We start from the raw sequence: 23421 nt of genomic DNA, 5'->3' as shown, positions 1-23421 counted from the left end.
TGGAGGCTTTTGATGTAGGTGTTCTGACTTCGATGTCTTCTTCCCACTCCATGCCTCAATCCTTTTTGTCCCCCAAAAAAGGATTCTATTGTTTGTTTGTGCTTCTGTTGCTTGCTCATATTGCCAGCCAATTACTTGCCTTTTGGGCTCTTTGCCATGGTAGAACTCTGCTTCCAGAATGGAGAGAGCTATGTCTTAAATCACTGGGGTTTTTGCAGCTGCCGGAGCTATTAGATGGGCACCCTCTCTACAGCCCCCACGCCCTCTGGTCCAGTAGTCACACACCCCAGGACCACCACCCAAGACTGAGATCTGTATCTAGGCAGGTCAAAGCAAAAGTGATTACCCTCTTAATGGTTGCTTAGTCCCCCTACAGTCTGCAGGCCAGCAGCACAGGAAGCAGCCACTGCACCTCCTCTGCTTCTTGCTCCAGGGGTAGCAGCTGTACTGTAACTCTTCTATCCTCCCCGGGACTAACCAAGTTCCACACTGACCTTTTACTTTGTCTTTGGCAGTTATGGATTGAGAAGTCTGGAAACCGCTACAGGTGTTGGTGATTTACTCTCGTGAAGTCTGCTCTAACCGCCTCTCATAGGTGCCTCCCTGGGGCTAAAACCATGGTTCAGTTGGGACTGCGTTCTGCTCCCAGTGTGCTGCAATGGACCCTTCCTGCCAGCCTGCTGGGCTTCCTTCAGTGGGATATTTGTTTCTCTCTGTCACTTTGTGGGTTCTGTAGCTCTAAAGTTTGTTTAGAGTCATTTTTTACATGTATTGGAGGAGGTGGAAGTGGGAGCTTAGAGTAAGTCCTGCTTCTACTCTGCCATCTTGGCTCCACCCCCTCCACAAACAAAAATCTTGATTTGAAGATGCCTGTGTTTTAAGGCTTACATAAACAACAAAAACATAAGAAGTCAAAAAACCCAAATGCAAGACATAATACTTCAGAAAACTGCTCAGAACTTCTGAACACAGAAAACAAAGTATTTATTAAGAGAATACAGATTGACTCTAGGAAAAAAAAATGCCTATGCTGTAAATTTCAAAACACATAGTTATTATATTTAACAATTCGAAAGAGAAAGAAAAAATTCTATGACTAACAAGGAGAATGACCTTAAAATACAAAGGAAAAGATATTTGGATGACACAAGACTATTCTGTACCAACTATAAGTAGGGCAGAAATGGAATTACATCTTCTTAAAGGATGCAATTCTTCAAAGGAACCCAAGATGAAATGATAGATGACAGACCTTGAAAACCTGATCCTAATGATTAATGAAAAAAGTGGCTATTTCATTTTTTAAAAAAGCAGCATTTGAAGTATTTCTACAAAGAAAACCCCACCTGATTAGATTATTTGGTTTGTAAACACCCCAGACAACAGAATACAAGACAGCTCAAAGAAAATACAGCAACCAATTCTGGCAAAGGTAATGAAAGAAATTATCCCTCTCACCTCCGCCCTCCCCCCCCCCCCCTCCCCCAAGAAAAAACACATAAGAAGAAATTCTAGAAAGTGAAAGACTCTTATGGGGTTTTTCTGTGTAAACTATCATCATCATCATAAGTAACACCATAATGAGAAACCATTAAAAGATTCCTTTCTGATAGTACAAAGAGGGACAGGCACTTTATTCTGGGGAAAACCCATTTTATTTTTTCAGATGCATTTACTCTTCTGGGTTTATCTAGATTGAATTTCAGAGTTTCTACTCAGGACTGGTCTTTCCACCAAGAATCCTTGAAAATTCTCTATTCCAATAGAAATTCATATCCCTTCTCTCTTTTATGATTATACTCAATTTTCCAGGGTAAATTTTTCTTTGGTGTAAGTCTTTATCTTTTGTTTTTTGGAATATTGTATTCTAAGATCTCTTTTCCTTTAAGAAGTAGTTGCCAGTTCTTATGTAAGTGGCATTATGATTCCTTGGTATTAGGATTTTTTTCTTGCTGGCTGCTTGCAGCATTTTTTTCTTTGACCTATAAGTTCTAGATTTGGGGTTTGACATTCCTGAAAGTTTTCACTTGGAGATTTCTTTCAGGAAGTTATCAGTCTATTTTGTTTTCACTTTTTCCTGTGGTTTGAATAACTCTGGGAAATTTTCATTTATGATTTCTTGAAATATGTTATCCAATCTTATTTTGGGGGAAGTTGACATTCAAGAGAAGCTATGAAGATAGAAAATATAAAATTTGGCAGTTCTGTATGTAGGATAAGTGAGAGTGTGGAGTTGAAAATGACACAGAGTTTGTGAAGCTAGGTGACTAGAAGGATGGAGAAGCCTTGACTGGAAGAAGAAAGTTTGGAATAGTGATGTCAAATGCTAATGTCAAATACTGCTTAACAGTACATATCCCTTTCAAATTAAGGCTACTTTGAGTGACATGGTCAACTTGCACTTCAGGAAAATCACTTTGGTGGCTGAATGGAGGATGGTTTTACATAGGGAGAGACTTAAGGCAGCAAACCCTCCAGCCGGAGGTTTCCATAGTTTTTAGTTTAAGTTGTACATTTTGAACTAATATAATTTTTATGCAAGTTAAACATAATACAATATAAGATTCTTACTGTTGTAATGATAATATTAGAATCCACTCACCTTGTTTAATGTGTTACTTGATTGTACTTTAATGACCACTACTGAAAAAAGTTCTTTTTCCTTATTCTTTATCTGAGATAAGGTTGCTGGATGATGCACAGTGACATTAATTGAATCCTTAAAACCATAAATACTAACTTCTGGTGGATCCAAAATTGCTGTTTAGAGAAAACACACATGAAATACTTAACAATAGAGGAATCTTCTAAAGACCAACAATAATAATACTTGCTTCACAAAGAAATTTTCCTCAAAGAATCTCAGTGCTTTGCAAATATTTTCTTTTCAATCTTCCTGAGACTCCCGCTGAGACAAGAATCATTCTCATTTTACCAGTAGAAAATGTGAAGGATATAAAGACTCAGTAAATTCCCCACAATAATAAAGTGATTAATGAGAGCAATAAGGACAGAATTCAATTAATGTCCTATCTTCTAGTCTACTATATTAAATATAACCAGATCATATTAATTTCTGCCAATGTTTTATATGCATTTAATTATTTTTCATGGCAATGAATCTCAAGGTCTTCCAAATTATTTATTCATATGGAATTTTGTTACCATGAAAACTTAACATTTTCAGACAAGAAGTTGACAACCAGTTTTCTTACTGAAATAGCTAGAAGCACTATAGTAGATAGCAGTGTGGGGCAGCAATCCTTTTTTGCCTCAAGCACTAAGCTAGGCACCTCTGGTGTTACTAGTGTGTCTAAAGAATAAGGGTAGTGGAAATATGGGGCATGTAAGTGGAAGTACATGATGGGGAGTGGTAGAATGACATTATAGCTGCTTCAGATACCATTTAATGGCAGCTATTACAAGCTTCCTATCTCTTTGGGAAAGAAAGTGGTATTATTCATATACTGATACAATCCTTTTCTTTCTTCAAATTCTTAAATAATATGCTTACACACAAACACATATGAATGTGTTTATAAGAATGTTGTTTTGTTGTGAATTGGGAAATGAAAGAAATTAGAAGTGCTGAAGAGAGAAAATGCCAGATGAAAGATCTGTGAACAGTTTAGCTATTGTATTCTATTTTATTTCACCCCTAGTCTTGCAGACAAGCAAACAAAATCAATAAAAATCAACTTACTATCTGTTATGGGAAAGAAACTGTTCACACATTCAACTAATTTTTCCTTTCCATTGAAGCCTGTTACATTGGCAAGGTAGGTTTCATGGGTTTCATAAATATCTGTCATGTTACATGATGATTTTGTGATATTTGTGCAACTTTCAACAGCCTTCCATTCTTCAACAGCACTGTTCAAGGGAAAAGAGATAGGAAACAATCAATCTAAAGCTTTTCTGTAAAGTGAATCACAAACTAAGCCTTAAGTTAAAACCTTAAGTTTTAAATATAAAAGGAAGGAGATTCCTCTTCCCTAGTAGGCACAGAGAGGGAAAAAGCCATTATATTTGCAATTAAGAGATCTCTAGTAACTTTGAGGATAGTAATTTCAGCAGGATGATAATTAGTGAGATGGTATGAACTAGTAAATGTTTTGGAAGATGTATAGGGAAAAAATGGAAGAGAGGATAAACTTCTAAAGAAGATTGAAGGAAGTCAAGGGTATATGCAGAAGGTTGGTCTTGGTGAGGAGAAAGTTTATCTCCTCATCAGAGATGGAGTAGAGGAAGAAATAGTGCAGGATGATATCAAGGGATTATTAAATAAAGGTAGATTGTGCTTTTGGTGAGGTTGGTGAGATGAAAGAAGATTTGAAATGGCTTATATGGTGAGTAGAAGTTGCTAATAGTCAATTAACATTTATTTTTTTTTGTTTGTGGTTTTTTTTGGAGGAGGGAGGGCAGGGCAATTTCAGTTAAGTGACTTGCCCAAGGTCACATGGCTAGTAAGTGTTAAGTGTCTGAGGCTGGATTCGAATTCAGGTCCTCCTGACTCCAGGCCCAGTGCTCTACTCACTTGGCCACCTAGCCACCCCAATTAACATTTATTAAGCACATATTATATGTTAGGCACTGTAATGAAAATGCAAATTTAAAGATCTTCCCTGCCCTTAGGCCCTTTGATAGGCTTAAGAGACTCTGAGAACCTTCCTTGATTTGAAAATATACTATGTCTCCTAATAGGCTGAATGTGGTCACATGGAGCCTGTGGCAGGAGGCTTGGTTTTCAGGAGTGCCCACACCTTGATGCTGTGTGATTGGGCAGTGGGTCAAGAGGGTGGTTACATTCTCTGAACCAGGAGAAGGCTATATAATCCCTGATGTGAGGCTTTGCTTTGGGGCTCACTTTGAGAAGTGTTCTGTGATTTGATCAGATGAGACTCTGGGAAGCCCTTGTTGAGAGCTCTCCAGCTTTGAAAAACCCAGATGTTGATTTGGTATGGATGTAATGGTTGGACAGTTTGGAAATCTGTCTACTTGATCTGTTTCTCTGTCTTGATAATTCTGTCTGTATACTTTGAAGTTCGGGGTGCTGACCTTTTCCCCCTGAACTAGGTAAACAATATATTTTGACTGATTAAAGTAAGCTTGTTAACCCATTTTAAGTTGCTTTCCTTTAACAAAGCAGATCTAAGAACCTGTGTTGGCAGCCACCCTGGGGACGCTGGGGTGCTTGCTGATACAGGCACTATGCTAAGCACTAGAGATACAAAAAGAGGCAAGACAGTCCCTCCCCTCAAGGATCACAGAGTCTAGCAGGAGAGACCAGAAGCAAACAAGTGTGTACAAATTAGTTATATACAGGATAAATAAGAAGTTAAAAAAGGAGGGAAGGCATTAGAATTACTAGGGGTTGGGAAAGACTTCCTGTACAAGATGGGATGTTAGTTGGGACTTAAAGGAAACCAGTAGGTGGAGACAGGAGGGAGAGCGAGAGAAAATACCCAGAACTGAGAGATGGTGTGTCTTGTTCATAGGACAGGCAGGACGCCTGTGTCATTGACTATACAGTACATTGTGAGGTGTAAAGGGTAAGAAGAGTGGAAAAGTAGGAGGAGGCTAGGTTATTAAGGGCTTTGAATGCCAAACAGAAGATTTTGTATTTGATTCTGGAAGCAATAGGGAACTACTAGAGTTTATTAAGTAGGGGAATGGCATGGTCAGCCCTGAGCTTTAGGAAAATCACTTTGGTGGTTGAATGGAAGATGGATTGGACCATGGAGACACTTGAGGCAGGCAGATTCACCAGCAGGCTACTTCAATAGTCTAGGTGTGAGGTGATGTGGGCCTGCATCACCACGATGTGTCAGAAGTGTGTGTGTGTGTGTGTATTTGAGAGATGCAAAAGTGAAATCAACAGGGTTTAGCAACAGATTGAATACTGGAAGTTGAGAGATAGTGAAGAAGTGAACTATTTAACAATAAACAAATTGTAAAACAGACCTCATAACTGTGTAAGACACAGTATAGTGACTTGGTATAGTGCCAGTGTTGTTTACTTCCCAAGATAAAATGTGCTGAAAATTATGAGATGTCATCGTTAAAATGCAAGACTGCAATGGAATGTCTAAGGAAAGAAAAAAAAAATTAATCACAACACTTCACAATATTGGAACAAGGGGAGCAAAAGTCTTACATTCAATTATTTCTTAATCTATTCACTAGTAAACTAGCGTTAATTAACACACAAAGACTGAGAGAAATAATTATTAACAACCAATGATTTGGGGACATTCAGAGTTCTCCCTTTTTCTATAGTTCTCATTTAGTTTGGTCTTTTGAAGGACATAACAGTTAATGAGATTGACTTAACTCTCCTAAATCTTGGTCAGATTCCACCTCATTTTAGAAGTAATTTAATCTAAGGTGGGGAAGCCCTTTGTTCTCCATTAAGGTATGGGTGTGGATAAATTCTTTGATTGGATTACCCAAGGCTGGGGGTAATTTATAAGTAAATGACATAATTAATATTCATTAGAACTGGTCTCTTGGTTGTTTTTTTTTTTTTGGAGGGGGGAGGGCAGGGCAATTGGGGTTAAGTGGCTTCCCCAAGGTCACAAGGCTAGTAAAGTATTAAGTATCTGAGGTTGGATTTGAACTCAGGTCCTCCTGCCTCCTGTGCTCTATTCACTTCAACACCTAGCCACCCCCTCTCATTATTTGTTAACCAATCAGAATTGATTGCCACCCTCTAAAACAAGTGCTTTTCCTAGGGCATAGTAAGCCCATGACCATAACTGTCTTTGACATTAGAGAGTTCCACTGATGTCTTTTATTAAAATGTTAGCAGTATCAATAAAATGGTTAATTACCCAGAAATTATGTCTCTTGAACTTTTTAAACACTATAGAACAATTTAAATCATGAACTATCAAATACTAGTTCAGGTAAAGAGTTTTTCCATAATGTTCTGAGGATCTTAGAAATATAAAGAAGAAAGCTATATTTCATGTCTAATTTCAAATTAATCTTCACTGAAGCAAAATGATTCTTCTACTTTATCCTTACAATACTGCTGTTAATGTGTAAATTGTTCTCCTAGTTCTGCTCACTTCACTTTGCTTCAGTTCATACAAGTATGCATAGATTTTTTTGGAATCATTCCCTTCATCATTTCTTTTGTTTTTGTCTCTTTGGAGGGGGGAAGGCAGGGAAATGGGGGTTAAGTGACTCGCCCAAGGCCACACAGCTAGTAAGTGTTAAGTATCTGAGGCTGGATTTGAACTTAGGTCTTCCTGACTCCAGGGCTGGTACTCTATTCACTGTGCCACCTAGTTGCCCCCTGCCCCATTCCCTTTGGTCATTTCTTACCACAATAGTATTCCATTATCTTCATATACCAGAACTTGTTCAGCAATTTCCCAATTGATGGACATACCCTCAGTTTCCAGTTCTTTACAACTACAAAAAAGAATCACTATATATATAGCTTTCTTCTTCATATTTCCACTGCACTTTTTATTAATCTCTCCTTTGATTTTCAGGATTTCTATTATGATGTTTAGTTGTGAAGTTTTAAATTTTTTCTTTTTCTGGCTTTATTTTTAGTTACATTCTAAATTTGTTGATCTGCTCTTTCTCTTTTATCAATATAAACATTTAAGAGAAATTAGTTTTCCCCAGTGTTGTGAAGTTTAGTCCATGGTTGTTCAGACCCGTTTCTTTACTATGTCTTCTTCTATTTCTCTTTCACTTTCACTCATCTCCTTTTGTAATTTTAATTTATAATTTTAGAAAGAAATATCTTCATGATCTTGCTTGTTCATTTGTTGTTATTGTTCTTGGTTGTGGTATTTGATTATCTTTCTTGTATTTCTGTTGTCCTTTTTGCAAAGCAAAGCAAATTGCTTTTTAGTTCTGGTTTTCCTCTATTCCTTTTTTTTTTGATGAATGTATGTCTATTTTTCATTAATGGTTAGGCTCAATTTTGTATTGTATGTTACCTTGGGTTGCATTATGAGCTCCTTTGCTCTTTAGAAATCATTTTTCCATTCTCCCTTCCCCCCTACATTATCTGGTACAGAATAATCTCATGTTATTCCAATTCCCTTCCTTTATGTTTGAGGGTCTTTCTACTGGTTGCTTGTAAATTTTTTTGTCTGTCATTGGAATTGTTAAATTTAATCACTATATGTCTTATAGTTTGCTGCATAGGGTTTTGTTATTGTGTCTGTGTTTTTTTAAAAGGAAGTCTGTGGGTTCTTTTGATCGACATTTTTCTTTCAATGTTCAGAATTCTGGGAAGTTTCTTTTTATAAATTAAGGTTTTTTCAGTTGGCAAAGATTTTCCTTCTCTCCCTCCTATTACTTTTTCCCAACTGAGAACTAAAGGAAAACAAAATTCCTGTTATAAAAATATAATCAAGGAAAACAAATTATTGGTCATGCCCAAAAAGAATGTGTATAACTATATACACAAATACATGTACACACATATATGTTCATGTGTGTACATATATGTTCATATATGCTGTGAAATTAATTATTGATTAATTGTTAAGGTTTTTTTGGAGGGGGGAAGGTAGGGCAATTGGGGTTAAGTGACTTGCCCAAGGTCACACAGCTAGTTAAGTGTTAAGTGTCTGAGGCTGGATTTAAACTCAGGGACTCCAGGGCCGGTGCTCTATTCACTGTGCCACCTAACCACCCCTTGTGAAGATTTTTTAATCACTGAAACGAATCTCTATGGATCAGAATCTAATTGAATTATGTAATCCTTAGTAGTTGAGTTTATAAGAGCTTAGGTACCCAAATCTTAAGGGCTACAAGTGGTCCTGTCTCTTGAGGAAGATAAGGAAAATGAGTGGTAGATGAGTCAACCTGGTTATGAAATGTTTTGCTGGGCACTGGGTCTCTCTGATATTGAGTGCTAACCATGGGGCAGAGGACCTTCCAGAGAGTGTTACTTAGCTCTGTGTTTTCTCCATTGCTCTGGATTCTGGAGACACTCTTGCCAGTCAGGGTCCTGTATAGTACTCTTTACCTTTCACGTAGACTAATCACAGTGTCATTTTAGTTTGTATCACTTGATCTTATGTAACCACCAAACAGTATAAAATTCTGCTCTGATTGTAAGGTGTGTCTTTGGTAACCCGTGGACTATTAACTTTTATTATTGGTGAATGCCTTGTTAATAAATACATTTTGCTTGGACACAAAGGCGCACAAAAATACCTTTGTGTGTATTTTTATTGCGACAATGCACAATACATATAGATATGTCCCATTCTGCCTCTGAGTCTTTTACGTTTCTATCACAAGATAGATAGCATATTTTATTAGCTCTCTAGAATTGTGGTTAAGTAATTATGCTAACCAGAGTTCTTGAGTGTTTCAAAATTATGTATCAGTACAACATTGTTATCAGTGTATAAATTATTTATGTTCAATTTACTCCCTATTAGTTCATACAGGACTTCTCTGGATTCTCTGAAACCACCCTCTTCACAATTTCATACAGCATAATAGTATTTTATCCCTAGGAAATATCATAACTTTTTAACCCCTTCCCGAACTACTGGGCACCCCTTCAGATTCACATTCTTTTCCACTTTGAAAAGAACTATAAATACTTTTGTACATCCTTAGAGTTTGTTTTGCTTAGGACGAATTCCTCCTTTTTCTATCCTCCCTCTAATTTCCCCTTCTCCCCTTTCCCTCCTATTTCCCTGGTGAGTGAAGCATATTTTTGTACCCAGTTCTGTGTGTCTAATCTTCCCTCTTTTGATCAGCTGAGATGAGAGTGAGGTTCAAATGTAAGCCACCTCCTCACCCCTTCCTTCTCATTTGTATAGCCTTCTACCTGTGCATTATGTGAGATAATTTTTCACAAATTTCCTTTCTCTTTTCCTTTCCCCCACATAGTGTATTCCTCTTCTCTTGCCTTTCCATCTATCTTTTAAGATCATCAAGATAAAATACTCCCATGCCTGAGACTCTATGACCCCTGATGATAATAAAGAGTTCTGAGGAGACATACATATTGTTTCTTCATATTAGAATATAAATAGTTTATCCTTGTTTTGTTCCTTATGATTTTTCATTAAGCTTACCTTTTTATATTTTTCTTAACTCCTATTTTTGAACTTTAATGTTTCTACTGAGTTCTGGTCTAAATGCTTAGAAGTCTTCTACTTAATTAACAATCTGATTATACTCAGTTTTTCTGGGTAAGTTATTCTTGGTTGTTAGCCTATATTCATGGCCTTCTCAAATATATTCCAAGTTCCCCACTCCTTTAGAATGGTGACTGTTAAAACATGTGTGATCCTGACTATGGCTCCTTGGCACTTAAATTTTTTTTCTAACTGCTTTCAGTACTTTTGATTTGTCTTGAAGGCTCTGTATTTTGGCTATAATAATCCTCAGAGTTTTCATTTTGGGAGTTAATTGAAAAGGTGATTGGTGGATTCTTTCTATTTCTACTCTGCCCTGTTATTCTAAGAGATCTGGGCAATTTTAAGATTTCTTGAAATATAATGCCTAGGTTCTTTGTTGGTTGTGACTTTCTAGTGGTTCAATGATAATCTTAAATTTTCTCTCTTCAATCTGTTTTCTAAGTCAGTTGTTTTTAATATGAGATGCCTTATATTTTCTTTTATTTTTTTATTTCTGCTTTTTTACTTTGTTTTAATATTTCTGGTTGTCTCATGGAGCCATTGGCTTCTATTTGGTCTATTCTAAATTTTAGAGACTTTGATGTTTGAGAAAGATTAGGTATCTATCTTTTGTTAATTCCTTGTTAATCTACCTGTCAATTCTCTTTCCAATTTTTTCTTCCATAGCTCTAATTTCTTTTTCAATTTTCCCTTTTAGTTCTTCATTTTATTTACAAAACCATTTTAAGCTCTTTCTTCATCTTTTCCCAGAATTCTATTTGAACTTGTGTCTGAGCTGTGGTTTCCTTTGAGGCTTTGCTTATAGATATAGATGTTTCTCTTTGTCTGGACTTGTTTGCTGGGTGCTTCTGTCACCATAACAGTTTTTTTTTTTAATGGTGGGATTCTTTTTCTGCTTGCACATTATTTCAACCTACTTCCTGACTTTGGTCTTGATGTTAGGATCAGGCACTGTTGTCACTTTTTTGGAGGGTACTGAGTGTTGTTTTATTCCGAGTCTCAGAGACATCTTCAGGCTACAGACCTGAAAAATTTTAAGGTTCACAAAGTGGTCTGATCCTGAACAAAGTCTGATCACTGAGCACCACCCATTCCTCCTTCCCAGTCTGAGTTCTGCAAATTCTTCATCTGTATTTTAGTCTGAGCAATAGTGTATTGGTACAGGACACAGGCACTATCAACTGACTGGGAAACTCTGCTGGTTCAGAGTGACAAGACTACAAGCTTCTTTTTGATCTAGAATTCCTGCCCTAATCATTCCTCTCCAGACCTGGGATGGAAGTTGGAACTAAGACCCCATTCTGCTCCTGAGATATGAACCAAACAACTAATGCTTGCTTCTGAACTTCACTGCTAAGTAGACAGAGCAGTACCTGTGACTGCTTTCCTCTTTACCACCCCTAGACACAGGTACCCTTTTCAGTCCACCCTGGACCTGTGACTTAGAACAAAATGGTGAGCAATATAGCTGCCAGTAGGCACCTATTCCCTTGTGCTGCACGTGGTCCTTTGGTATGGGTGTGGCCTGGTGTACAGCTTTGTTTCGGGCACCAGAATGCTCTGTGCAGCTTGCTCCTGAATAAATTCCACCCCCAATGTTTGCTGACCCTGACCTGGGCTAGAAAAATGACTCATTATGACTTGACCTGGGCTAGAAAGATGTCTCACTGTGACTTTTCTTGGATTTCTCCACTGGGAAACAGTCTGGTGCTTTTTATGGGTCTGTTTGGAGGAGTTTAGTGTCTATGTGGGGAACTTACTATATTTCTTCCTGCCATGCTGCTCTGAGTTGTGTTCTTCTGGGATGTCTATAATCCTTAAGTGGTCTCTACATATCCCGTCTTTGCGGTCATTATGCCTGGCTTGAACGGAGATCACATTTTCTTTTAACATTATTGCTTTTGTCTTTCCTTATTTCAGACTGATCTTTCACCTCTGCATATTTGCATTTCTAATCCATTGTTTTCTCTTTTTCTTCTTCAGCAAGGTACTTGTCATTATGGATTCAAGTTTTTCTATTCTGTTGGCTGCTATAAAATAATTGATATGTGGTGGCAAAATGCAGTGGTAAAAAATAAATCTGTTCTCTTCCCTAATGCTTACACGTTATGTTAGAGGGCAAGTCTTAGATTTCCTTCCATAAGAAGATTGAAGAGACAAATTCTTTTTTCATTGTTTTCTATTTTCTGTGCCAGTTCTTCCTTCCATTGATGGGGAGATTTAAGAGCACTGATTATGTACTCATAATGTTTTATAATTATCTGTATCAGTAATGTAGCTCATGCTAAATCTATTCATTATTTTAATCCATTATTAACAAATGAAACAAAGAGAGCCATACAATTGTGTTCTGGGACCTAATAAACTGTTGCCTAGTTTTGTTACTGGAAATTAGAGCTTAAAACTATTCTACTATTCTCACTTTACTTAAAAGTCACTACTAAATACTCTAATTCCTATTCAAAATTTATTTAAACCACTTAAAAATTTCTTACCAAATAAACTGTATGACCATGTAAAGCAGATGGGCTCTAGAAAAAAGGAGATGATACATTAGAATTACATTTCTCTAAGTTAAATTTACAGTCTAGTTGACTGCAGCCCATATATAATTACTGATTACCTTCTTACTAAAGCATATTGGGTGCATTTTCTCCCATATGTTAAACAACTCTCAACTAAATGGTTCTGAGACAATCAACAAGTGCAATCACAAGGAACAAAGTTTTATAATCTGAGTAAATTAAAATGGAAATTGACTAGGAAGGAGAAGATTTTAAGCTGATGGATATAATATTAGAATAAGAAACACACATATGTACATACATATAATATATATTTAGCAGGGTAGGAAAATTTAAGTAATAAATTTTATAAGGAAAGGAATTTACCAATAGAGTTGGAAGAGAGAAAAAAGGTGTTAACTATTAAGATGATGATGGCGGGAGAGATGGTGTGGTGGTGCTGACAATGCAGGAACACAGGGAAAGATAATGAAAAAAGTGAATAAAAAAGAGAACGATAACATACTAGAAAATAGAAAGACAGACTATTCAGAGAAATTGGCTTGCTGCAAGGTAGTCCAGCCCAGTTTGTACTGGCAAGCTGTCTGACAGTTTTTTAAATTAGACTTCATTTGCATAGTCACACAACTGATGGAAAGGTACATACAAGACCCAGATTTATTCATTGTTTGTTGATTATAAAAAGCATATAATTTGGTAGAACAAAACATAGTCTTCAAAGGCTCTCCTCCAATAAACTGTCACTTGTACATGTTAAGATCATCCTTGATTCCTTGGTCCATGTAATAACTATTCACTGATCCACTTATTATCAGTGTAAATCATGATATGAAAACAGAGAGACAGGCTTGCTGTTCTGAAGGCTATCCTACACAGAGTTCCAATGGAAAAAGAATTTTCTAAAGATGAGGACATCCTATATATGCTTGTGTTTGCAAATAATATCATGTTGACTATACCAAGCTCTTAAATACTATAGGTCTTCCTCAAGTCAAAATGAATAAGCAAAACAAGTTAATTTTAAGAAAAAAGACATGAAGAGTGTTTATTGCTCAGATTATGCCAAGCAGTTAGAAGGGCTTCCATTAAGTTAGTCTACAATGCATTCATCCTGAATGAATGTTACAGATGGGCACTAAAGCGGGACTGTGAATTAGGTAGAGAAAATTGGCAGGCTAGATCATTTGAAGGAATTTCACAGTACCTTCAATGATCCTAAATTGCTCCCTGACACAAAAGTCTATTTTTAACACTAATATTCTCCCTGTGATGATATGGTGTGGTTCAGGTTTTGAATTGTGTAACACCACAAACTCCAAAAAAAACCCCAAATTGTTGCTGAGCCAATAAGCAGTGGAGAGATGCACACTAGATATAAGTATGCTGCAACAAATCATCAGCAATGACTTATGAATAAGAAGTGGCAGAAAGGAGATTCAGGAAACATAAAATTAGAAAAAAAGGTAAGTTGATAATAAAATGATATCAGAGGAAAGCGAATGGACAGCCCAACTACTGCACTGGTGCCCAGAAAATGGTTTTTAAGTGTGGAAGAACATAGATAAAAAAATTTGTACAGAAGTTGAAAACATTGATGTGTTGCAATCTGTACCGGTGAAGGGAATAGCCACATTGAGTGTACAGGTACACTCAAATATCAAATTATTCCTCAAAGGACATAAAAAGATTTACCAATGACTGTCACCATCTAAAATAATTTTTAATGAGTACATGATTATGCATGTAAAGTTTTTAAAAATACCAACTTACCCCAGGGGAAGAAAAGTAGTAATCCAATAAATAAAGTACACTGGTTGAGAAGCATTGCCATTAAGATGAATTTACTTTGTTTTCACATCTGAAATGACATTAAATGAAAACATTATTTGATTTTAAAGAGCCTATTAAAATACAAATATTAAACTAACAGAACCAAGACAATAAGAGACAAAAACTATAATTCAATAAATATTTATTGTTGGTTCCAACTATGACTACATTGTAGTAGGTGCTGTAGGCAACACACAAAAAAATAAAACATGGCCTAAGAGCCATTTCCTGATAGATAAGTGATCAAAAGATGCAGTTTTCAGAAGATGAAATGTAAATGATCAGCAACATAAGAAAAAAGTTCTAAAACACTAATAATAACAGAAATGCACATTAAAACAACTTTTTTACTTCTCATCTATCAAGAGGCAAAGATAATAGGAAATGAAAGCAGTCTCTGTTGGAGGAACTGTGAGAAGATAAGCATATAAACCATTCTTAGAAGTGTCAAACTGGTTGAACTATTCTGGAAATCCATCTAGAATTATGGGAGAAAAATGACTAATATAAACTCTTTAAGGAAAGGGCCTGTCTCACTACTATAGATTTGTCTCCTTTTGTTATTGTTCAGTACTTTTCACTTGTGTCCAACCCTTCATGAACCCATTTGGGGCTTTCTTGACAGATATACTGGAGTGGTCTGCCATTTCTTTTTCTAACTGAGGCAAACAGGGCTAAGTGACTTATCCAGGGTCACAAAGACACAGTAAGTGCCTGAGGCTCCAGATGTGAACTCTGGTCTTCCTGACTCTAGACTTAGGCACTCTATCCACTGCACCATTTAGCTGCCCCTTTCTTTCCCTAAGTGTATAATAAAGTACTTAGCATGTAGTTAGCGTTTATAAATATTCATTAATAGAATAGTTACTAAAATATTCATACCCTTTTGACCAGATATCTTACTACATGGCATATGACATAAGGAGAGTAGAAAAGAAAGGTCTCATATATTTCAAAATTATTGTTATTAGCAACAGTATTTCTAGTAGTAAAAAGAATGCCCATTGATGCCCATCAATTGGGGAATGGCTGAACAAGGTGTGGTATATGAATGTAATGGAATACTATTGTGCTATAAGAAATGAGGAACAGAGAGACTTCATAATAACCTGGAGAGACTTATATAAACTGATGCTGATTGAGGAGAGCAGAACTAGGAGAATTTTGTACACAATCACAGACACATCATATGTGTGATGACTAACTTTGATAGACTGGGCTCCCCTCAGCAATGAAGGTGAGAAAACAACTCCAAAAGACTCATGATGGAAAGGGATATCCACATCCAGAGAAAGAACTATAGAGTCTGAAAGCAGACTGAAGCAAATTAATATTTCTCTTTTGTGTTTTGTTTTGTCCTTTCTTTCACATTGTTCACGCCATAGGTTACAGTCCTTTACAACTTGACTAACGTTTAATGTGAGGTATTTGGAAAACCTATATTTGATTGCATGCCACCATGGGGTGGGGAGGAGCAGGAGAAGGAGGGGGAGAAAATTTGAAACTCAAGGGATTGTGGAACTGAATGTTGTAAACTAAAAGTAAATAAAAAAAAAAGAATTCCCATTGACAGGGAAAGGGTGAACAAATTCTTGTATTTGAATGTAATGTTGTTTCTTAGGCCTTCATTCTTGTCCTGGCTAGACTCTTTTCTCTTCACACTCTTTACTTCTTGGTGAATTAGTTTAACTCTACACTGTCCTATACACTGAAATCCTTGTCTCCTGGTGCTATCACCTTTTGATGCCCAAAGAGTGAATTATGCCTAGTCACATGCTACTGAATCGACCTAGAGAAGCAAAATAATTCTGATTATGAATTCATTACATAAATTCAACTAGGCTCTCATTGAAGCAAGACAATCTTTTTACAACTTGCTAATCAATTCATTATCCTGTTCAGCACAGTTACTACTCTAAACCTTTTCATCTCACCTCAGTCTTCCCACTCTCTCACCTCCCCTAAGCCTAGCAGAGGACTTCACCTAATACTTCACCCTCCTCCCCCCTAAAAAAATTAAGGCCAGGGGTGGCCAGGTAGCACAGCGAGTAAGAGCACTGGCTCCAGTGTCGGGACAACCTGGGGATCGAATCCCAGCTCAGACACTTACCACCCACCCAGAAACACCTGGCTGTGTAACCTTGAGCAAGTTACTTAATCCCAGTTGCTTAGGGGCAGCCAGGTGGCTCAGCAAGTAAGAGTACTGGCTCCAGTGTCCGGATGACCTGGGGATCAAATCTGGGCTCAGATACTTAGCACCACACCCAGAAATAACTGGCCATGTAACCTTGAGCAAGTTACTTAACCCCGATTGCTTAAAAAAAAAAAAATTAAGACCATTTGCCAAGAGATTCCCCTGTCTCTTTCCTCCTCATTTCATATCATTCAGGTATCTTCCCCTCCTTTAGCTTTGTCTCACATGAAAAACTGGTCCTTTCATTTACTAAAAGCAAAACCCTCTACATATATGCACCCTTTATTCTATTCCCTCCCTTCTTCTTACACTTACTGCCCCCTCTATCATCACCATTTCTTCTTTTTAATCTTCCATCTCTACTTACTGGCCTCTTCTCTGCTGCTTACAAACACAACTATGTCTCCCCCATCCTTAAAAAAATTCTCATTTGATGCAGCTGTCCCTCCTGAATGAAGGCATCCTTTAGCCTATATCCTCTTCTTCACTAACTCCATGGGAAAGCCATCTACACTACTAAGCACCTCCACTTCTTCTCTTCCTTCTAAATGCCCAGACATCTGTGTTTTATTTCATCATTCAATTGAAACCGCTCCAAAATTACCAGTAATCTGCTGATTATCCCCAACAACAAAGCATTTAATATATGTCAGGTTCTGTCCTAAGCACTGAGGACTTAAAAAAAATACCATAAAACAAAACCAAAAAACAATCCCTACTCCCCCAAGAAGCTCACATTGTAATGGGTGAGACAACATACAACTATGAAATACAAGATATGTGCATTGTAAATGGGAGGTCCACTCAGAGGGAAGGTACTGGGAGGAGGGAAAGGGAGAGGAAAGGCCTCTTACTGAAGGTAGGCTATGAGCTGAATTTTGAAAAGTCGCAGAAGCCACGGAGGTGGAGCATCCAGGAATGGGAGATGAAAAGAAAAAATGGGAGATGAAAAAAATAGAGATAAGATATGGAATATCTTATGTGATGAATAATAAGAAAGTCAGTGAAGCTGGATCATAGGGTATAAGGAGGAATGTAAAGTATAAGATTGGAAAGGGAGAAAGGAGTTAGATTGTGAAAGACGTTAAAAGTAAAAAAAAAAAAATTTAAAATTTGATCCTGGGCTAATTGGGAACCAGTGGAGTTGACTGAATTGGTGAGGAGGTAGAGTATGTGTGTATGTGTGTGCGTGTGTGCGCGCGCGAGCATGTGTACATGTGTGATAGTCAGACCTGTGTGTTTTGGGAAGATCACTTTGGATCTAAGTGGAGGATGAACTGGTGTGACCTTGAGTTAGCAGGGAGGCCACCCAGAAGGCTAGTATAATGCTCCAGGCGTGAGGTAATGAGGACCTGCACCAGGATGGCAGCTATGTGACTGGAGAGAGGGGGCCAGAAGTGGAGAGATGTTGCAAAGGCAGATTTGGCAAACGACTGCATGTGGTAGTGATGGAGAAGGGGGATCAGAAAAGAACCTTTGGGGGGCAACCATGATTAATGGATATGATACTGTATGAAAATCCAGCAAGAGAGGTTCAGAAGGAGTAGTTGGACATGGAAAAGAACTGGGAAAGAGCAATGTTACAAAAACCTAGAGAGAGGAGCCTATTGAGAAGGGTCAAACTGTGTCAAAGGCAAGAGGTGAGGAAGAATGAGGCCAGAGAAAAAGTCACCAGGTTTGGCAATAAAGTATAATTTGCAACTTTGCAGAGAGCAATTTCAGCTGAATGATGAGGTCAGAATCCAGAAGGGAGTGAGAAGAGAGGAATCAATCAGAGACAGCCATCTTGAGGAGTTTAGCCATAAAAGGAAGAATATATAGTATGATAGCTAGCAGGGATGGATGGGTTAAGTGAGGTTTTTTAAGGATGGAGGAGACAGGGAGTATTTGCAGGCTGTAGGGAAACAGGCAGCATACAAGAAGAGATTGAAAATAAGTAAAAGTGAGAATGCTATGAGTTCAGGTATCACTGTCCATAGGCATTTGGTCTCTGGGTAGAGTTGTCCCAGAGCTTCAGGCACTTGTGTGTAGCTATAAAGTGGAAGGTGGTTTGGAGGGCTGGCCACTTCTGAGGAATTGTAGAAAGCTTGAGAGAGGGTCTAGAACATGGCAGAATGTTTGCTGTCTCCTTCCTAGACAGGCATAGGCAAGGCAATTTCAACGGAGTTGTAATAAGCTATCAGCTTAAGCAAAACTACTTCCTCTCCACAGGTCTCCTATTGCTACAAAAACATAAGGAGGTGTTTCCTCAACTTTCTTTGAGGGATAATTTTAGTCATTAAATTTCCCCCTCCCCCAATTACATTGTAATAGTTATTGTGTATATGGTTTTCCTGTTTTTGCTTATTTCATTCTGCAACACTTCATTATTTCTCTGAATTCATTATATTTATCTTTTCTTATTGTGAGAGATAACTTGCAGTGAAGTTTCCCCATTCTGAACATCTTATATACATTCCTATTACTTCCTTATACTTTGTAACTAAGTTCAGTATCATTTCCCCATATATATGTAGGTCATTGTGTATTTCAAGGTAATGTAAGAGTTATTGACTATTAATACAATTGATTGGATTAACTATTAAGACCAAATTAGAGGGGCGGCTAGGTGGCGCAGTGAGTAAAGCGCCTGGTCCTGGAGTCGGGAGGACCCGAGTTCAGTTCTGGCCTGAGACACTTAACACCCACACAAAAATACTAGCTGTGTAACCTTGGGCAAGTTACTTAACCCCAATTGCCCTCCAAAAAAGGCAAAAAAAAAAAGACCAAATTAGAGGTGTTTTTAGTTTGGGGAAAGGAATGGTAGTGTGAGAGGTAACAAAGGGTTAGTTTTTTTTTTTTTTTTGCCTTTTGGAGGGCAATTGGGGTTAAGTAACTTGCCCAAGGTTACACGGCTAGTTTTTTTGTGTGGGTGTTAAATGTCTGAGGCCAGGACCGAACTCGGGTCCTCCTGACTCTGGGGCTAGCACTTCACTTGCTGCGCCATCTGGACACCCTGGGGTTAAGTTTCTATAGAACTGCAAGAATTGCTGAAACAAGACTACTGATAAAAAGCACCAGACAGTAGCCTTGGGAAGAGTTGAGGCAGTAGCCTTGGGAAGAAGTTGGGTTCCCAGTTCCCATAGAATTCCTAGATAATACTAAAAATGAAATAACGTAGAATAAAAGGAGCTGGCAGCAACAGGTGGATTTGACCAATCAGAAAGCACACAGTGGCCTTGGGACACTTAGGCCCAGATAAGGACACATATAGTTTGGACTGAAGGGGGTTCAGTATTCTGGGGTTGTTACTGCACTTGCAGAGTGGACCTCATGTATTATGTATGTTATCTAACAAAATTAGAGCCTCATTAGTAATAATTATGGTAATGGATAGAGAGGGCTTTGTGGAGATTGGTTGGCATTAATAAGAAGATTGTGAGGTTGCCTTACCAACCAATGGTAAGGTGGGACAGCGGAGAAAGTGTGGAATTCCCACGTTAGGGCTTTATAATCTTGCTTTTGCCTTTTGTAGTGCTCTCCTCCCTTCTGGCTTTTTTGTTGGATTTGGGGATGCCCTTTCTCAAGAAAGATGGTAATAAAGTTTTTGCTTCTACCTTGAGAAATCTCTGAGTCATTCTGGGTGAGTGGTCTTCTGACCCATACATTACAATGCAAGAATATTCTACTCTATTCATATACCACAATTTATCTATCCACTTTCCACTAAATGGGCATTTACTTTAAGTCTTTGCTACCATATATATGGGCCTTTCTATCTTTTATCTTTTGGAAGTATATGCCTAGTAGAATAGTATCTGGGTAAGAGTTGCACTTTTTTTTTTTTTAAAGCAATCGGGGTTAAGTAACTTGCTCAAGGTTACACGGCCAGTTATTTCTGGTTGTGGTGCTGAGTATCTGAGCCCGGGATTTGATCCAGGTCATCCTGACACTGGAGCCCTCTGCTCTTACTCGCTGAGCCACCTGGCCGCCCCTAAGCAATTGGGGTTAAGTAACTTGCTCAAGGTTACACAGCCAGGTGTTTCTGGGTGGATGCCAAGTATCTGAGCCCGGGATTCGATCTCCAGGTTGTACTGACACTGGAGCTGGTGCTCTTACTCGCTGTGCTACCTGGCCACCCCAAGAGTTGCACTTTTAAAAAATATATATTTATTTATTTTTAGTTTTCAACATTAACTTCCATCAGATTTTGAATTGTAAATTTTCTCCCTATTCCTTTTCTTTCCCCTCCCCAAGATGGCATGCAATCTGATATAGGTTCTACATATGCATTTATATTAAACATGTTTTCACATTAGTCATGTTGTAAAGAAGAATAAGGACCAGTGGGAGAAAAAACAAGAATGAAGAAATTTAAAAAAAGAGACAGAGCAAATACTATGCTTCAATTTGCATTCAGACTCCATAGTTCTTTTTCTGGATGTAGATAGTGTTTTCCATCAGGAGCCTTTTGAAGTTATCTTAGACACTTGCATTACTGAGAAGAGCTAAGTCTATCAAAGTTAGTTATTTCACAATGTTGCTTTACTGTGTACAATGTTTGCCTGGTTCTGCTCACTTCACTCAGCGTCAGTTCCTAGAAGTCTTTCCAGGTTTTTCTGAAGTCCACCTGTTCATCATTTCTTATGGAACAACGGTATTTCATTGCATTCACATACCAGAACTTGTTCAATCATTCCCCAATTGATGGGCATGCCCATAATTTCTAATTCTTGGTCACTGCAAAAAGAGCTGCTACAAATGTTTTTGTACATGTGGGTTCTTTCCCCATGTAAATGATCTCTTTGAATACAGACCTAGAAGTGGTATTGCTGGGTCAAAGGTATGCACAGTTTTATAGCCCTTTGGATTGTTTGTATTAGTTCACAACTCCACCAACAATGCATTAGTGTTCCAATTTTCCCCACATCTTCTCCAACATTTATCATTTTCCTGTTTTGTCATGTTATCCAATTTGATAGGTGTGATGTGGTATCTCAGAGTTGTTTTAATTTGCATTTCTCTAATCAATAGTGATTTAGAACATATTTTCAAATGACTATAGATAGCTTTGACTTCTTCAGTTGAAAACTGCCTTTTCATATGCTTTGACCATTTATTTATTGGAAGATGACTTGTATTCTTATAAATTTGACTCAGCTCTCTATGTATTTGAGAAATGAGGCTTTTATCAGAGACATTGGTAGTAAAAATTGTTTCCCAGCTTTCTGCTTCCTTTCTAATCTTGGTTGCATTGGCTTTGTGCAAGAACTTTTCAACTTAATGTAATCAAAATGATCAATTTTGTATTTTATAATGTTCTCTATTTCTTGTTTGGTCATAAATTCTTCTGTTCTCCATAAATCTGACAGGTAAGCTATTCCTTGCTCTCCTAGTTTGCTTATATTATCAGCCTTTAAGTCTAAATAATGTACCCATTTTGGCTTTATTTTGGTATATGGTGTGAGATGTTGGTCTATGCCTAATTTCTGTCTTATTATTTTCCAGTTTTCCCAGCAGTTTTGTCAAATACTGAGTTCTTATTCCAGAAGCTGGAGTCTATGGGTTTATCAAATAGTAGATTACTATAGTCATTGACTACTGTGTTTTGTGTACCTAATCTATTCCACTGATCTACCACTCTATTTCTTAGTCAGTATGAAAAAGTTTTCATGACTGCTGCTTTATAATATAGTTTTACATTGGGTATGGCCAAACTTCCTTTCTTTGCATTTTTTTTCATTAATTCCTTTGATATTCTGGACCCTTTGTTCTTCCAGATGAATTTTGTTTTTATTTTTTCTAGCTCTATAAAATAATTTTTTGGTAGTTTGATCAGTATGGCATTGAATAAGTAAATTAATTTAGACAGAATTGTCATTTTTATTTTATTAGCTTGACCCGACCATGCACAACTGATATTTCTCCAATTATTTAGACCTGACTTTATTGGTGTGAAAAGTGTGTAATTGTGTTCATATAGTTCCCAGGTTTGTCTTGGCTGGTAGCCTCCCAAATATTTTTAATTTCTACAGAACTTTCTCTATCTCTTGCACAGCTATATTTCTTGAGGAATTTTCTTATGTAACCCTATCATTCTTCTGAATTTTGTGAAATTGGCTTTTCAAAGGTACATGACTAAAAATGCCCAGCATTCCTCTTCTTGACAATAAGATGACAATAGTATTAGCTAGCATCAATCAATAAACATTTATTAATTGCCTACTATGTGCTAGGCATGGAGCCAAGTTCTGGGGATACCAAAAGAGGCAAAAGACAGTCCTTGTCCTCCCTCAAGGAGCTTATAATCTAATGGAGGCGACACAATGTAAACAAATATACACAGAACAAGCTAAATACAGGATAAATAAGAAATAATTAACAGAGGGAAGGCACTGAAATTTCAAGGGGTTAGGAAAGGTTTCCTACAGAAGGTGGGATTTTAGTTGGGAGTTAAGAGAAGCAAGAGAGGTCAGTAGTGTGAGTGGAGGAGGGAGAACACGGCATTAGAGACACCTAGAAAAAACCCCCAGTGCTGAGAGATGAACTGTCTTGTTTGAGGGAAAGGAAGAAAGCTAGTGTTACTAGATTGTTGGGGAGTAAAGTATAAGAAGAATGGAAATGTAGAGGGGGCCAAATAACAAAGGGTTTAAGTGCCGAAGAGAACATCTTGTATTTGTTCTTAGAGGCAACAGGAAACCACAGGAGGGGAGAGAGACAGAGAGAGGGAGAGAGAGAGAGAGAGAGAGACAGA

The 23421-nt window shown here is 37.6% G+C and overlaps 1 protein-coding gene across 2 annotated transcripts in view; it reads right to left on the bottom strand.

The window, feature by feature from the left end:
• IL10RB (interleukin 10 receptor subunit beta) overlaps nucleotides 1-23421 on the bottom strand; it is a 147942-nt gene that overhangs the window by 120231 nt on the left and 4290 nt on the right. For both annotated transcript variants that reach the window (XM_069074918.1, XM_069074922.1), the window contains exons 2-6: nucleotides 14435-14522; nucleotides 12635-12670; nucleotides 5965-6088; nucleotides 3704-3873; nucleotides 2603-2760 (exon numbers count right to left, since the gene is read on the bottom strand). In XM_069074918.1, coding sequence (XP_068931019.1) covers nucleotides 2603-2760; nucleotides 3704-3873; nucleotides 5965-6088; nucleotides 12635-12670; nucleotides 14435-14495 — 549 coding nt within the window. In that variant the 5' untranslated portion in view covers nucleotides 14496-14522. The remainder of the gene's footprint in view (nucleotides 1-2602; nucleotides 2761-3703; nucleotides 3874-5964; nucleotides 6089-12634; nucleotides 12671-14434; nucleotides 14523-23421) is intronic.

Source organism: Petaurus breviceps, unplaced genomic scaffold, assembly GCF_028583685.1.
Source record: "Petaurus breviceps papuanus isolate PSGF00001 unplaced genomic scaffold, PetGlider_PUasm1.0 90897, whole genome shotgun sequence".
Lineage (NCBI taxonomy): Eukaryota > Metazoa > Chordata > Mammalia > Diprotodontia > Petauridae > Petaurus > Petaurus breviceps.
This window is presented reverse-complemented; position numbering and strand designations above follow the sequence as displayed.